Here is a 16,402-nt window from a genome sequence, read left to right on the forward strand (position 1 = left end):
AATAGTAGATCTTAGTAAGTTGCAGTCATAATATGCAGAGAAAGGGAAGTTTGATCTCTTCTCTTTTCAGAGTCCGCCTGATTGTCCAGAGTCCTGAGCCATCACTCATACTTTCTTCTCTTCAGGTCACCGTGTGTGAATGAAACTGCAAAGAGCACTGGAAATGATGTAGTGTGCATGCCAGTCCTGTAGGGGGCAGTGAAGCTTTGTTAACATTGTGATCCAAAGGCTTTTTCACAATTTTTTGCTTGTATAGAGATGAACATGTGATCTGGTGCATGTAATCTTCGCATCTTTGTTGACTGTGTGGCAGGTTTTGTTTTAGCACACCTAATAATCAGAAGATGTGGAGCAGCAGCACAGGCGGAAACACGGCGGGCGGCCATTGTTGTTGTGCACGGGTGAAAACCGGGCCCACGTGTGTGAGTGCAAGATTATATGACGCCATCGGTTCCTAATGTTTTTAGTTTACTTGAACATGGTCAAACCTTTGCGTCTTTGTCCGGCAAAACGTTTGTTACCATGGAAACGTGGGGCCAAGACCCAACTCTTCGGCCGTTGTTAGTAAATAGGGTCGAAAGCACAAAGTTCTAGTTGTTACCAGCTGGTGACGATGAATTACAATTATAAAGTTGTGGGTTTGATTCCACTTCCCCAGCACCACATATTGATGTGTTTCTGGGCAAAATATATTCTCACACCTTTGCTGGAATATTTGGAATATACAGCATAATTCAGGGAACCACAGGTTCCACCATTCCAGTTTCTGTTTAACTGATGCACAACTCATGCCAAAGCTTTGAATACAAAGATTTTCTCATTGGTGTTATTTTTATGCTGACTGTGAAACCTAAAAATAGGGTCAAATCTCTGCATATTCAAAATGCTTTAACTTGAACAAAGTGTTGTTTTTGGTCGTAGTATTTTATAAGCTGATGTAAAATAAAGAACTCATAGCAACTGTAAGTTATATTCCTGCTTTTCTTGCACATATGATAATTGCATAACATTCATCAAGTTATTGATTTTTCTCTTTATTGTCAGCTCCAGAGCTGCTAATTCTAAGATACAGGCTCTGAGAAATGGAGTTATTAAAGGTTACAAACATTTCTAAATGCAAAGACAGTTTTTCACTGCTGCTGTTTCCTCTGTAGCTTTTTCTGAAACGTTTGAGAGATGGTGCTTTAACACAATTGCTTTGTTGAATTGTAATTTAACAAGCCTTTAATTTCGGTGTTGAAGTTAAGACATCGGTAAATGTACATACACAACCATGATTTAGACCTATACAGTTTGTGTAGGTTTAGATAATGCAACACTGCCTGGTGTAAAAGTGAATGTAGCAAATGATGCAAAAACACCAAATGCCATAAAATGAAAATAGTGTAGGCTGCCTTATTAGTGTTTTTCAGTTGTGAAATTGATGTAATAAAATCAATATAGAGAAAACTACTTTTGTTCTTCATGTGAGAGTTGAAACTTAAGAAAACAGATATAAATATGAATTATTTGCATATTGCTACTGAGCTGCAGACGGACACAACACATTTAATCTGATGTTTGTTTTCCTCATGTCTCCAGCGATGAAGTATGATTTGCTGTGATAAAAGTAAAATGTCAGGTGTCCAGGACGAATTATAATTTTCGACCACAAATAAACATTCTTGAGCAGCAGCAGCACTTTTGAGCTCCTTTCATAATGGAGAGAAGACGTTCTGCTGACAGGATGCTTCCGAGGAATCTGAGGGACAGAGTTTAAGTTGGATTTGGAGAATATTGGATTTCTGGGAAATGTTGAAAAACATTTCACTATAAGAGTTGTCTTTTATTATAAAAACCTGCCTTTTTAATCTAGAAGACATTGAACCTTTTAGACTTGGATATATTTCTTCACCAAATAATGCTCGCTGGCTTTCTGTCACAAACAGGAATGAATTATTTATATGCAGCACCTTTTTGATGCTGACTGACAAAACTTACGCAGTTCTGTTTTGTGAACAGTTTTTTTTTATTATTTGTGCTTTTTAAGAGCTGCAAATCAATTTTCCATTTTGGAAAGTATAAGGACCATTAACCATTTGAGTCAACTTTACTTTTTGTACTTGAGCAATTGAAAGAAATGTAACACTAAACAATAAGTAACCCTGAAAGCAGTAAAAGAAAGCAACTTTCTGTTACCTGGAAACTTTCCCACATGCTGCAGCTCTTTGTTGCACCTTTGAAAAGCATGGACTGTGACTCCACAGACTTTTCTCTTCGGCTATAGTTACTCTAACAATTCAACACAGCTTCCAAAACTCCAAATGCTTTTCACAAAACAAGCAGAAATGTTCTGTTTTCTTTCTCTCAACACTAAAATAGCTGAGAAGAACCAAAGTATGACTTTTGTCAACACTGTACCAGAGGATCAGCCTGATGTCTAATGCAAGAAGAATTGAGTTAATATTTCCATGAACTAATCCTGTCTCTAGTAATATATTCTATTTCTTGCATAATATATCTCTTTGCTTATGATACTGAGTTCCTAAAGAACAATTGCTTTTATTTATTCAGCACCAAACACTAAGGAGTTTACTGACAGAGGATGTTACGGATAATTTCTGATCATTAATCACGGAAAAGGATGTAAAATCCACTTTCAGAAGGTTTCCTCTGATTGTTCAAGGCTTTGGCTCCCAGACTGTTGTATTACAGTGTGAACTCTACCCGTCCTGGTCCAGGTAATGACATGCAATCATAGTTCATATTTATTTGAAAAGCCTTGCTGGCACAGATCAGTCGGATGCTAACGTTGTTGCCCTCGGCGCCAAAGTTTATTTTATGTGGTTTTATGAAATCTTCAAAACAAAAATGGTGTCAGTTTCTCAGTGCAAATATGTTTTTTTGAAAAGAGAATATGCAAGAATCTTATCTAAACATTTAAAATAGGTTTGTTATGATAAGGAATCCATCTTGTCTTAATAATGCTCCTACGGTGAAGCATCGTCTTTGTGCAGACTCACGGAGCAGTGACCTCTGCCCCATGTTAAGGCAATAAATCGATGAGTGGCAAGAATTTTGAGTATTCAGCACTTTCAGGGATGGCAGAGCGCTGAGCTGCATGATGGTTCAGAATAAAAGACGGTGCTCCGGGCCTAACCACTTGGCCCACTTGCTTTTTTTGTAGCATATTATGCACCATCAAAGAGAGAGGTAGGCGCGAACAAAGTGGGAGATAGCCGCTGACTGACCCGACCAGACCTGGAGCTCAGTTTCTCAGGAAGACAACTTTCCTGTTCTTTCCAAAGTAAGCAGTTAGAATAGGAACTCCAGGAAGCTGCCAATTAAAATTCCTCTGTGATTCTGCTAAAAAGTCAATCAGCAAAAAGAACTACTCTCTCAGCTTCAAGGTCAAACCATAAGTGAAGTTTTTTTTAGATATAGAACTTTGGGAAATTGCAAAATAAATGTGTGAGGTGTGCATAAATAAATGCATGTCTTCCCTCAAGATGAAGCCGTAGCTGATGGTTATTTGGGAGTCCTAACATTTCAAGTCCAAAGTACCTTCTATCACACATCATTAGCCATAAGATGAAATGTTATGCGTCTAAAGGAGGCCTTTCATTTTTATAATATACATGCTTTACATTTTCTACACTAACATTACTTCATGGAAAGTAACAGCTTTCCAGGAACTACAGCTAGCAGTAGGCAGATGCTTATTTGCTCAACAATGTAAGCCTTGGTCACTGCTTCTGTTGGTCTGTTTTTTATTGACTCATGCATCAGAGGAAGAGTTCAGTCATTCAGTTGTAGTCAGAGGTTTGTATTACACAACTGCAATGATATTTAAAAATAAGAGTTGGGTGTGTAATTACATTTCCGGTAACACTTTATTTGAAGGGGTGTGAATAAAACTGACATGACACTGTCATAAACATGACATAACATCTGTCATGAACATGAACGAGTCTTTATGAATGTTTATGACAGCTGTCATGAAGTGTCATTCAGTAAATAATAACACTTTTAATGCAAAGTTGGTCTAAAAGTTGCATTGAAAGTCCATTAAAAATGCCAACTTTGCATGATTTTGTAAATTATGATAATTTAATGCAACGTTGGCATTTTTAATGGACTTTCAATGCAACTTTTAGACCAACTTTGCATTAAAAGTGTTATTATTTACCGAATGACACTTCATGACAACTGTCACAAACATTCATAAAGACTAATTCATGTTTATGACAGGTATAATGTCATGTTTATGACAGTGTCATGTCAGTCTTATTCACACCCCTTCAAATAAAGTGTTACCAAATTTCCTTTGTGACGCTGTGTCTCCACCACAGGCTTTCTGTTTTCATAAACGAGTTTCTGACACAATTACTTCTGAATATTTGACAACTTTTTAATCCGCAGGTTTTTATAGTTCAGGTCCAAAATCTTAATGTTGGCCTGGTTCATATTTTCAAAACCAGATCTAATGTGTGTAAATCCGAATTATGCTGGAATAACCAACTGTGTGTGATTTAACAATATATCTGATTATCTGGAAAAAATAAAAATAAAAGTTTAGTATTCCATCTACTTTGTAGAGTTAATCACAGGAAAACATCCGAAACCCATAACATTATGCTGCAATATTCTTAAGTTTGAACGCCTAATCTTGGCTAAAAACATACTTTTGTTATTATGTCCAAATAGTTACATTTCTGTTTTGACTGACTTTGTTTTCTTCAGAATGTAAACCAGTTTGACAAAAGTTCAGTAAAGCTTCATGGTGTCAGTTTTGGATCTGGGGTTTATTTGATTGCTCTGCTCTCTCAGTCTGATTCTAAATATGCATTAAATCTGGCCAACATGAAGTATGTGAAAACATTTTTTATCTCATCTGTAGTACAAATGTATAGTTTAGAAACTGATTTCGTTTAACTCTTCACATTTTGGAAAAGAGTAGCTAGAGTTATGATAGAAGTCAATAGATGAATGTGCATGGTTAGGTGATGTTAATATCCAACCAAGTCAATAACTTTTATTTCCACATTAAGTATCTATTACTTTGTTTTTTGGGAGAAAGGACCCAGAAAAGAAGAGTCTGAACTGGTGTTCAGATTTTGAAAGAAGCACAACCGACTTCTGCTCCTCAACACACAGAGCATACCGGGCAAAGTTAAAGGAAACCAGGGACACAATTTCAGGAAGTTTTCCTTGGCCTGCAAATAAAAAGCAGAGAGGATATTTTTCTGAGATCCATTTTTAGTGTTGTGAGAGCGCTGGGGTAGGCGGGGTGGATGGACAAGGAGTGCTGGTCTGGAACTGCCACATGTGTGTTTTTGCCTCTGTGCTGGATGTGGTTTGGGTCTCCAGCTAGCAGGAAATGGTCTGTGTGGTCTAGCTAACAGGTGCAAGTTAACTTACTGAAGCATGACGCCAGCATTTCCAGCAAATTATGACTGTTAAAATAGCAAAATTCACTGCTTTAATTAGACTTCTTGAAAGTTTCAAAGCTCCCTTTATTCCCAAGCAAAAGCTGAACATCCTGAATGGGCTTGACCGGATCCATGGATGTGTTGATGGACTCATAGTTCATTGCTTGTTTGTATAGTCTGCAAACAGAAGGTCACTAGATTTGATCTGACAGCTCTTTTCTCACCTGTGATCAGATGGATGGATAAATGGGTAGTATAGTCATGTCTGACTCTTTCTGTCTGTCTGTCTCTCTCCTCCAGGTACCTGAAGAATAATCTGATAAGTACAGTGGAGCCTGGAGCTTTCCGTGGTCTTTTGGCCTTGAGGAAACTGTAAGTGTGATTAAGCACTGAAATAGCCTGATACAAGGAATCCTGCAAAAAAAAAACTTTCCCAAAATAAACTCTAATATTGACTTGGATGAACTTACTATCTACCCTAAAAAGATATTCCCTTTTGGATTATATGTTTCTGAGAGTTTTTATAATCATAAAAATAGCAACAATTACAAATTAAAGATTTTTCTTTTCTTTTTTTTTTTTTTGAAGATAGCTTTGACTTTATTGTCAAAGCTGCCGTTCTTATACTGTTTTTGTATTGAGCCAAAGAGACGTAACATAGTGTTTTGTTTCACCTGCATTTTTTCAACCTCACTATATAAAAAAAAAAACATAAATATTTGATGGGTGAGCCATAATGTGTGGAATGCAAATAGGGGGGAAAAGGGAAGCAGGAGTGTGCAGGAGAGAAGTGCTTCCCTTGGACAGGGGAAGAGCAGCTGTTTATTGTTTTGGAAGCATCAGGGTCAGAAGTCCTAGTTATTGTTCAGCCGCACTCTGCAGCACAAAAATAGAACATAAAGAAAAAGTAGACCTTCACACCCAGCAATAAGCCACAACAATGGCTTTTACCGCTTATAAATGGTATTTTTATTTTATTTTTTCATTCGAAGCTTTTAAAAGATTCAGTGTTTTAAAATAGAACGAACGTGTCTTTTTATTTCTAGCTTCTTTCTACCTTTGTGCCTGCTTCAGTGATTGCCTCAACATAAAAGGTTAAGGAGTGAGGGACATGATTACAGCCTGGTAGTCAGTAGGATCTGGACTGGCAGGGATGCAAACAGTGAGTTAACAATATTGATTCTGGGCGCGTGTGCACGCAGCCTTGGGGAGAAGCAGAGGGCTAATTTAAGTGCTCCCCAACTGGTGATTATTCAAGTGCTCTGCTTATTTTCCCACAGCTGCTCCAGCCCAGTAGCTCTTTAATTACAGTGTGTGTGGGCGCGGAGATTTGGACACAACAGCGCTCCGCCACTCGCATATGGGCGCCTGCTCCAACTGTTCATATCTGTTTGTGTTTAGAAGGATGTGTGTGTGCGTGCGTGCGTGCGTGTGTTTGTGTGTGTGCGTGTGTGCCAGCAGTTGTTATGTGAAATGTGAAATTTTGCAAAAGGTCAGGACGGATTTCTCAAAGTGGCATAGATGACAGAGAAAAAACAGCGTTTTCAGCTGCTTGGGTTCCCTGAGCAGGCAGGCATGCATGGAAGCACATATTACCACAGACGCATCTCTGATTTCTGTTCCTACTTATTCTGACGACCATGTCAAGAACATTCTCCTAGTCGAGTGAGGCATACTTCTTCTTTGCCTTTTTGTCCTTACAGGGATCTGTCCGAGAACAGAATCGGCTGCTTCTCACCTGAGATGTTTCTTGATCTGGGCAGACTCTTAAAATTGTGAGTAGCTACCTGTGTTCTCAAAGGTTTTATTTTCCACTCTTTCTGCAACGGCTAAAGCCCGACAGGAAGCTGTAGTTTTTGCATAAGGAATAGTGAGAGTGAGAGTTGATGTCTGTTTTTGGACGTGTGTGTTTTCTGTTTTCCACCAACAGAAATGTATCTGGAAACATTTTCTCCACACTCCCGACGGGACTGTTCACACACCTCCTGGATCTGAGAGTACTGTAAGATGAACAAACAATGCATTTATTTAATGGGTGGTGCATATACTCACCTGCCACTTTAGGCTTTACTCTGTTCAATTGCTTGTTGGAGTGAATGGAGAATGCAGAGAATCTAAAGGGGTTGTATTATGTAAAAATGACTTTTTTGAGCTTTACAACAAGATGCAATGCTGGAGTTTTGTCTTGATTCTTTCATACATGTTTGAGAAATCCTTTGATCTGGCGGAAGTGTACATCTGCTAAGCTCATTATAGAAGCTACTTCTCACTGCAACGCTGGTAAAAATGTTGGTAAAAATGTCGTTAAAGGGTTTTAAGAGAGGAGCAATGTTGTGATGACTTCGTGAAAGCAAAGTGTTGGAAAGAGCAGGACCTTCTTAAAGAGACAGAAGCATAATCAAAAGGCCTGAAATTGTGAAGTCATATTTTCTTTACGTCATATTTGATATACATAGCATTTTTATAACAACTGAAGGTAACATAGTTACTCTATTGTGCTATAAAATGATGCTACGTGACAAGGATACATAATATGGCCTTTAAGTGACCTTGGACGTTGTTAGCACCAGGTGGGCTGGTCTGAGTATTCAGAAGTTGCTTGTTAATGGGCAACTTCTCGGGTTTGCAAACAAGAGAAAATATCCAGATATCGGCAGTTGTATGGTTGAAACCGACTAGCTAATGTCAGAGATGAGAGGAGAATGGACTGACTGCTTCCAGATGACAGACAACGGTAACTCAAATAACCACTTACTGGAGAAAAGAGGTCCACTATTCATTTAAAATCATGGTTCCTAATGGGAACAGTGTGGGTTTTTTCAAGTGGAAGACGTAAAATGCCTTGGTTTCTTGGGCAGGAGTGATGGGAGGAGGATTTAGTGGTTACAGTATTTGGGGCCTCGTCCCACTTGGATGTTGCTCAGGCCTGTTGCAGAGAAGAAAAGGTAAAGCCAGTAAGCAAAGCCCTCGATTTATCAGTCCGTGTACGTTCCAGCTCTCACTATGATCAATACTGAAAGAATGAGATCCTGGATTCAAGTGGCTGAAATGATTTCGCTCCATAAAGGAGGCAGACTGAGCCTCAGAGATGGGGTTAGGAGCTCTATCATCCAGGGTCAGCTCAGAGAGAAACGGCTGAAGCCGCATCTGATCATGACATCTCTTGCATGCCTTCCTTTAGAGGTATACAGAATGTTTTACAGAATTTTGTCCTGGCAATATGGACCAGATCTATTTGAAATGTGTGTTGAAACTGTGCCATGAAGATTTAAGGCAGTTCTCATGTCAAACTACGGTCAAATCTGGAGAAGAATGTGACTCACTGATTTAATAAGAAGTAGTGAGTCACATTGTGGTAGTTTGTCTTTAAAATAAATCAGTGGATTTAAATCAGATGCGATAGAGAACACCTGTCCACATAATAATTTTCCCCTAATACCTCTTAAACTCAATTTCTAACTTTGATGCAAGTATTTAGCTCTGCTTCTTTGCATGGGATGGAAGAATTACCTCCTAAACTTTAATTGTCACTTTTGTTCATTGTACAAAGTTTGTTTCTGTTTGGACTGCAGGCATTTTACATGTTGAGCTAACTGCTGCAAGTGTGTCCTTGACATTCAAGCCCTACTGAATTATATCCTGACTGTATGTTGGTGCTGCCACCAGGAACTTTGGCACAGAGTCCTTGTTCTGTGACTGCCAGCTGAAGTGGTTGCTCGTTTGGGCTCAGCAGAACTCGGTGAGGGTTGGTAATGACACAGTCTGTGTTTTCCCAACCCACCTCCATGGCCTGGAGCTGCGCAGCCTGCGAGAACAGCAGCTCAAATGCGGTAAGACCTTCTTTTCTATAACTGTGTAGGGCTAACACAACTCAGACAAGGCGAGCTCCGAGTTCTCTAAATGTTGCATCATTTGTGAACAATCGTTGAGTGAAAGTTTATCATTTTATAATTATTCCAAGTTGGAAACATGTGACTTGTTTTTATATCCACTTTCTTTACTCTGGTAATTATCTAAGTCAGCAATGTTTTAAAGTCCACCTCAGACCAGCTATAAAGATGTGGAGAACTTTAAAGCTGCTCTATCCAAAATAATATATCCTAAATTGTGAGTATCTCACACAACCGCAAATCCACCAAAACATGGCCAAGGACGGTATTAAAAAATCAACCAAGATGCTCATGGTTCCTCTGGAGAAGCTGAGGAGAATCCGCAGCTGGAAGTAGATGTTGACAGAACAACCATTACTCCACAAATCTGGCCTTTATGAAAGAGCAGCAAGAAGAAAACAGCTGTTGAAAGAAAACCATGTGACTTTACATTTATTTAAGGTTTCACAAGTGGTGCAGACGACGCAGCAAACCTGTGGAAACGGAGGCTTTGGTTACATGAAAGGCACAATGACCTCACTCTAGTTTTTCACAAAGCTGAATGAGCAAAAGTGGGGATAACTTAAAAAAATTGCATCTGTAATTTTATTGAAATGTAGTTTTACAGAGTATTTACACAGTGGAACAAATGCATGCCACAGTTTCCTGGACTTCATCTGTAAATATGAAAGCCGTGTATTGTTTCCCTTCCTCTTTACAGACATGCATTACTTTGTGTTGGTTGGTCTATATATATATATATATATATATATATATATATTGCACAACAAAGAGTGAAGGAAATGCAAGCTGAAGAGATACATTTACTAGACATTCTGTGTATTAAACACAACAACAGTGAAACATCTAACGTATGTTTTCTGCTCATTTAGGGCAACAGATTTTTGAGGATATTAAAATGACTTCTTCATCAAGCAAAACAGAAATCCAACAGTCTTTATCTTCTTTTATCTGAAACTGAAACTGTGGTTGTCTTCCCAGCCTTTCTCTGTGCTTTCCTCAATTTTCCCTCTGTTTTTCCCCTCCCTCTATCTCCTCACTTTGTGCCGCAGTCCACAGGGGAATTGTATTTCATATGTGATAGAATCGTGCTCCCGCTCTCCTTATATCTGGATTGTGCCGGGGACATTGCTCGGGAATGAGAAAATGTCTGTGTGTTTGTCCTCGTGTGCATATATGTGAACTACAGGCATCTAACATGAAGACGCACTGTGTGCACAATGCGACACCGCTCCCAGGAAACTAATTAAGAGATATGCGTGTTGGTGTGCATCATGCACATGATCCCCCTCCTGCAGTCCTTGTTTTTGCGTACACAGCCGGTGCTATCCAAAGACGTCTAAACCACAGACATTGCAGGCTGATTTCCTCCAATCCTAACTGGATGTGTTTTTCATTTAGTCAAAACAATCCAAAGCAATTACAGGCTAATTCTGCACAGTCCCCAGACAAAGAGCCAAGAGAGGAATCCAGTGGCAGGACAAAGAGCACTCGTTTCAGGCCCTAAAGCATCCATTATGGGATTACAGTGATAACATTATGGGCGCCATGCTCGTGCACTTCTTGGCCTTCATACAGCACTCTGCACTAACTTCATCTTACACCACCTTGTTTGTTCACTTGGCAACAAGCAGTTTGCAGTTGGATGCTGTGAGATGCTGTTAGCCAGGATTTAGCTGCTATTTGTTGGTTGTTCTGTTCAAATGTCTGCACGTCTTTAGAGAGTCAATCACAGTCCAGGTAAGGTTGAAACCATTATTTATAAAAATGCTTTTAAAAAAACCGACTATAGCATGAATATACCTCAACAACTCAAGGTACTTTACAAATATTGACATTTATTGACTCATTTTTTTATCTGCAGTTTTTATTAAAAGGATGCATGTAACCCTGAGTTATTTGGACTCTTTGCTTCTGTTATTTTCTTTTTTTCCTTCATACATGTTTGTTTCCTCTGTTTGTTGAGTTATTTTCATCTGATCAGTCTTGTCAGGTTTTACTCTTGATCTGCTCTTAATTTTATTCTTTGTGATAGTTGGAGGTAGATTAATTTCCCCGGTTGGTAGTAGTGCCACAGACTCCCAATTGGATTTAGACTTGGACTTTTTTTTAGCTATTTTAATATATCCATTGATTTTAAGCTGTTCCATTGTAGCTTTGACTGGGTTTTCTTTTTGTCCCTCTGGCTGGTGGACCAATCTGAGATCTTTTTCTGTTTTCTTTGACTTGTTTAAAGTCACAGTTCACAGTTTCAGCTTCTGAGCTGATAAGAGGCTGTTTGCTTCTCATTGTTCCTAACAAACCTGTGAAACCTTCATAACTATATTCAAATCAGTATGTATTGGACTATATTAGTTATGTGACCTTTGAAAACACTTTGCTCAAAATTTGGATTATCAGAGTAATGGAGCTATTTACATTCCGCACTTTTCAGATTTATTTGTGGGGAGGAAAAAACAAATCATGCATTACTTTGTGGTAAAATCCCAATAAACTGTTAGAGTTTCTAAAATAATAAAAACTGACTTCATTTGCAAAGTTTTGTATATTTATTTCGCTCTGCGGCATCCTGAGTGTGATGGATAACAGATGTTTGCCCTAAACGTTCTGACGCCGTCGCCGTGGTGATGCAGGTCAGGTGCTGGCTGCAGATGAGTGGGAACAGAGAAGCGTGCTGGGCTTCCTGACTTCAGGTGCTTCCTGTGTTCAGAGGCATCTGCTTCATGCGTTTGGCCGCTGACTTCTTGTTTTAAAACACCGCTGGCGTAAGACGGCAACACCCCAAACGTGAAGTACAGATAATATGGTGTCTTACACACAAGTTCACCAGATGATTCTGCTTTCATTGGCAGTTTTTTTTTAAAATTCCTATGATGACAGTGTAGTGCAACTGGTCGTCTCAGAGTGTATTCTTGAGGGTGTTATGGTCTCAGCCGTCTCATTGGTGAATTATCCTGTTGCTGGTGTTGCTTGAGGCGTCTTTTGTTACATTAGTTTCAGCAAAAGAGAGTCAGGAAAATATCCTGAGGCTGAACCTCTTTTCTGGCTGCTGTTTGTCTTGTTCAGCAACAGAAATGACGAGAAGTTTGACTGAAGGTCCGCCAGTTCTGTCTGTCAATTTTGGTTTTTATGGAGGCATGCAGCAGTTTGTTTAATATAAGATACTTTTAAAATTTGTGAGTTATCTTCCTACATCTTTTTTTTCCTTTCCACCTCAGTAAGATTGCAGGGGAAGGGTTTCACGTTCCTCTCATGTTACTTTCCTTCTCGCCGTACAGATGGTCCTTTGGAGATGCCGCTTTTCCAGCTGATCCCTTCCCAGAGGCAGCTTGTTTTCCGTGGTGACCAGCTTCCCCTCCAGTGCACCGCGTCTTACCTCGACCAGTCGGTGGAGCTGTGGTGGCGTCACAACGGCCACGGCGTGATCACACAGGAGGACATGGGCATCTATGTGGAGAAGACTCTACTTCATGACTGCTGCTTGCTCACCAGGTACCCGAGGAAACGTGAGCTGAGTTCTGATTTCCCGGTGACTGGCTTGTTGCACTTATAATCTCCAAAGTCAGTCAGTAAGGAGGTAAAATAGAAATGTCCTGCTTCATTTTCAGAATTAACTGCATATAGCCTTATATAAGGATTTTCTTTACAATTTGTCAGGTGCGCAAACACAAATCCGAATGTACTCTTGGGGGACTTTAGGTGATATACCAATACCAAGATGATAGAAGGGTTTCTTTTTTCTTTCTTTTTCAGATAAAAGTCAGAAAAGTGGAATATCTCCCTCCACATGATGATAAAGTGCTTCCCTATTCATCATTGAAAACATTTCAGTCACCTAAATTGGATAGAGAGCATCTTTCAACAGCAGTGCTTACGCTTGCATAGATCCTCAGTCAAAGCTGGATGATGCCTGAGATTTACAACACTCATAGTGGTTTGCATGTAGGCCAAAGCTATAGGTTTTGGTCTCATCTGACCGGAGCGCCATTTTCTACTGACATCCATCAAGGCCAAATGTTTGGATTTCATGATTTAAACTTCAGCTTGGCTCATCCACAAAACAGGAGAGAACCAAACTGCAGCAAACATATTTGCTTATATGTAGTTTAGCATAGTAGTAGAAAACGCAGCTAACATCTCTGCAGACCTCACACATCCTGGACACAAACATTTACCCTCTGGTCTGATCTACAGGCTGTCTCTCTGATTAACAGAGCAAACATCTTACAGCCTGAATTGTCAGCTAATTTGCTGTGAAACAAAATAAACATTTTATGCACAGTCACATGACACTCAAACCAATTTTTGTTTCTTTATGTCTAGAAAGTTGGCTACATATAGTTGCACATATTGTTTGTTTATTCTGTTATTTCCTGTATTGCTAATCTATTTATGATTTATGTTGTGAGCGCTTGAAAACCAACGTCAATTTCCTTGTTATTCTGATTTAAAAATGGCCGCTAGATACCACGGTCTGCAGCACCGGTGGTCAGTGGGCGTTGTTTCATAGAAGATATTCGGACTTCATTGTTTGTTGTGCATCTGATGCCGTAGGTGTGTTTTTGTTCTTTAAAAACACTCTTTTCTTTACACATCACAAATAAGCATCAAGTCATGTCGGCTTGTTACTTAAATTCCTAATTAATACCTTTAGGTTACGTTGTCACATTGTGATGTAACGTTTTTACGACGCAGCACTCAGACACGGAGACCAGTTTCTTTTCTGTGCCTCGGTCACTCGGAGGATCTTGGGTTTTTCTTTTGTTATTGCCGCCCTTGAAAGGACACGACAGAATTGGCTTGGCATGGCACCGAAACCTCACAGCAATCCACAGCTCGTCTCTTGAGATTGGCCGTCCAGTCTGCCCCCCCAGCGCTGGCGGGGCACTGGCTGATCACACGCTAAGAGGAACAGATGCTGAATCATAATTGAGGTGATAAAGTGGACCGACATCACAGACGTTTGTACTTTTTTTCTTTTTTATTGAGAGACTGCCACAAACCTCTATCCTCTTTCTCTCTTTGTCTTGTACGTATGAGTTATGGTGAACACATTTAGGGAATGGTGTCGCCGTAGTTTTGGGACGCTGGAGCTCATTGCTGTTGATTATGTTTACTGGTGCCTCTTCTGACTTGGAGTCTCTGACATAAATTTTGATGGGGAGCTAACAGAATTATGTTTCAGTGTGTCAAGAAGGCCTTAACGTTGTTTTATTTGGTAACGAGAACAGTGGGTACACTTTTGCATCAATTCCTGGAAGGGTCCTTCACTTCCTTGGCTTAAAACACCACACACATAAATATGCGTCCAAACCACCCAAAATGTGCCAACTATATGTAAAAATGTTCTCTACGATTCCTGCGTGTTACTTAGTAATTCAAATAAATTTATTTTAGGTTATTTTGGGGGAAAAAACCAACACAGTGCTGTGACAGGTTTTGCCCATATGTCAGATTTAATCCAGAACTGTTTTTTAATCATATTTATAAGAGCTTATTTAACTCCTAAATGCTATTTTTGCCTAAATTGCAATCTCATTTTTCACATTATAATTTTGTAATTGGTAGTTTTACTTTCTTAAGTGACAACACGTCACAGTGCAAGAAAAAGCACAAAATCTTACCAAGTAGTTTAATCAATCAATCAATCAAATTTTATTTGTATAGCACATTTCAGCAGCAAGGCATTTCAAAGTGCTTTACATAATTAAAATAAAAACAGCATGTGACAGTGAATAAACGGTTAGAAAGACAAAGAGAATAAAAAAAAGAGGTTAAAAAAGATAAAAACATTAAAACCCGCATCCCTTGTAGGACTTCAGTTAAACGTCTCACACCTCAGAGTTTTAGTTAATATGTCATTTAACAAGGATTCTCACACCCCTAGATATAGATTCGTTTAACTGGGACGTTTTCCGGGGGGGCTTTACATAGACAGTGTGAAAGAGAAATAAAAAGAAGTTAATAACTAGATGAAAAGTAAAGATAAAAACATTAAAAACATCAAAGACATCAAAACCAGCACTCTAAACCTAATTTAGCCATAAGCAACTCTAAACAGGTGGTTTATGTCTAGTTTCTAGAGAAAATATGTTACTATACTTGAAATAAGACAAAAATAACTTTTCAGCCAAAAATATGAGCGTATGTCAATAATTCCTTTATATTGAAGAATAATGATTCTTCCATTAGCAGATTATTTCACTTATAAGAAGATATTTTTTCCATGTTTTTAGTGAAATAATCTGCAGTGGAACTAGTTTTCTCTTATGTCAAATGTACGAAGATATTTGCAGAGACTGGACCAAAAACACTTGTTAAAGTTTTGTGTTTTTACAGTGCATATGTGTTTGCAATTAAAGCATAAACTTGTATGTACATATTCTTATGGTTTTCATCTCATATTATTACTATCCTATGTTCTCCAACGGGGTTTCAGCAGCATCTTTCCTACAGAGTATATGTCGGCGAGGAGAGTGACTCGTCCTGCTCTCCTCTTAGCCCTTATAAGCTTATTCTCTGCATGAGAGAAGGCTGGTTAGCGGGTTTTTCTCTGTAAAGGTTGCATCATGCTGGGTTGGACATTTTGCGCTGTAAATGTATCCTAGAGGAATCCTCTGTGTGCATATCTTGGCGAGTTCAGTCAGCTGGAGTCTTGCACAAAAATTGAAAATCTGTTTATATTCATCACTCTTAGAAGATTAGTATGAAACCTGAAATTTTAAACTGTTGTAAAAGGATATTATAAACACAGTAAGTGGTTCCTAACACTGTTTTATTTTCACCAGAACTTGAATGTATGTGAAACATTTTTTGCATTTCAAGTTCATCCCAAAGAACTCACAATTTTTATACTCAACCAGGCGCAATTTGGAGGTTTGCAGGTTGCACAGAAAATGCCGATCTCTGTGCGATGAGCATGGACTTTTTTTTTTTTTTGTTCTGCATGGTGAGATCATTTTTGTTGCAGTCAGGGCAGTAACAGGAAACAATGCGCCAAAAGCATTAAACTCTCACACTCCATCACATATAATAGGGAGCCAGCTGCACTGTTGATGTTTCCAGAAAGACTTCTCCAAAACTCTGCAGATACGGTCCTTC

General features: G+C 39.0%; 1 protein-coding gene across 2 annotated transcripts in view; it reads left to right on the forward strand.

The window, feature by feature from the left end:
• adgra1b (adhesion G protein-coupled receptor A1b) overlaps window positions 1-16,402 on the forward strand; it is a 198,100-nt gene that overhangs the window by 36,140 nt on the left and 145,558 nt on the right. For both annotated transcript variants that reach the window (XM_081616035.1, XM_008429975.3), the window contains exons 3-7: window positions 5,712-5,783; window positions 7,115-7,186; window positions 7,342-7,413; window positions 9,078-9,241; window positions 12,580-12,793. In XM_081616035.1, the coding sequence (XP_081472161.1) occupies window positions 7,155-7,186; window positions 7,342-7,413; window positions 9,078-9,241; window positions 12,580-12,793 (482 nt within the window). In that variant the 5' untranslated portion in view covers window positions 5,712-5,783; window positions 7,115-7,154. The remainder of the gene's footprint in view (window positions 1-5,711; window positions 5,784-7,114; window positions 7,187-7,341; window positions 7,414-9,077; window positions 9,242-12,579; window positions 12,794-16,402) is intronic.

The sequence above is a fragment of the Poecilia reticulata genome, chromosome 15 (genome assembly GCF_904066995.2).
Source record: "Poecilia reticulata chromosome 15, P_reticulata-male-v2, whole genome shotgun sequence".
In the NCBI taxonomy this organism is placed as follows: domain Eukaryota; kingdom Metazoa; phylum Chordata; class Actinopteri; order Cyprinodontiformes; family Poeciliidae; genus Poecilia; species Poecilia reticulata.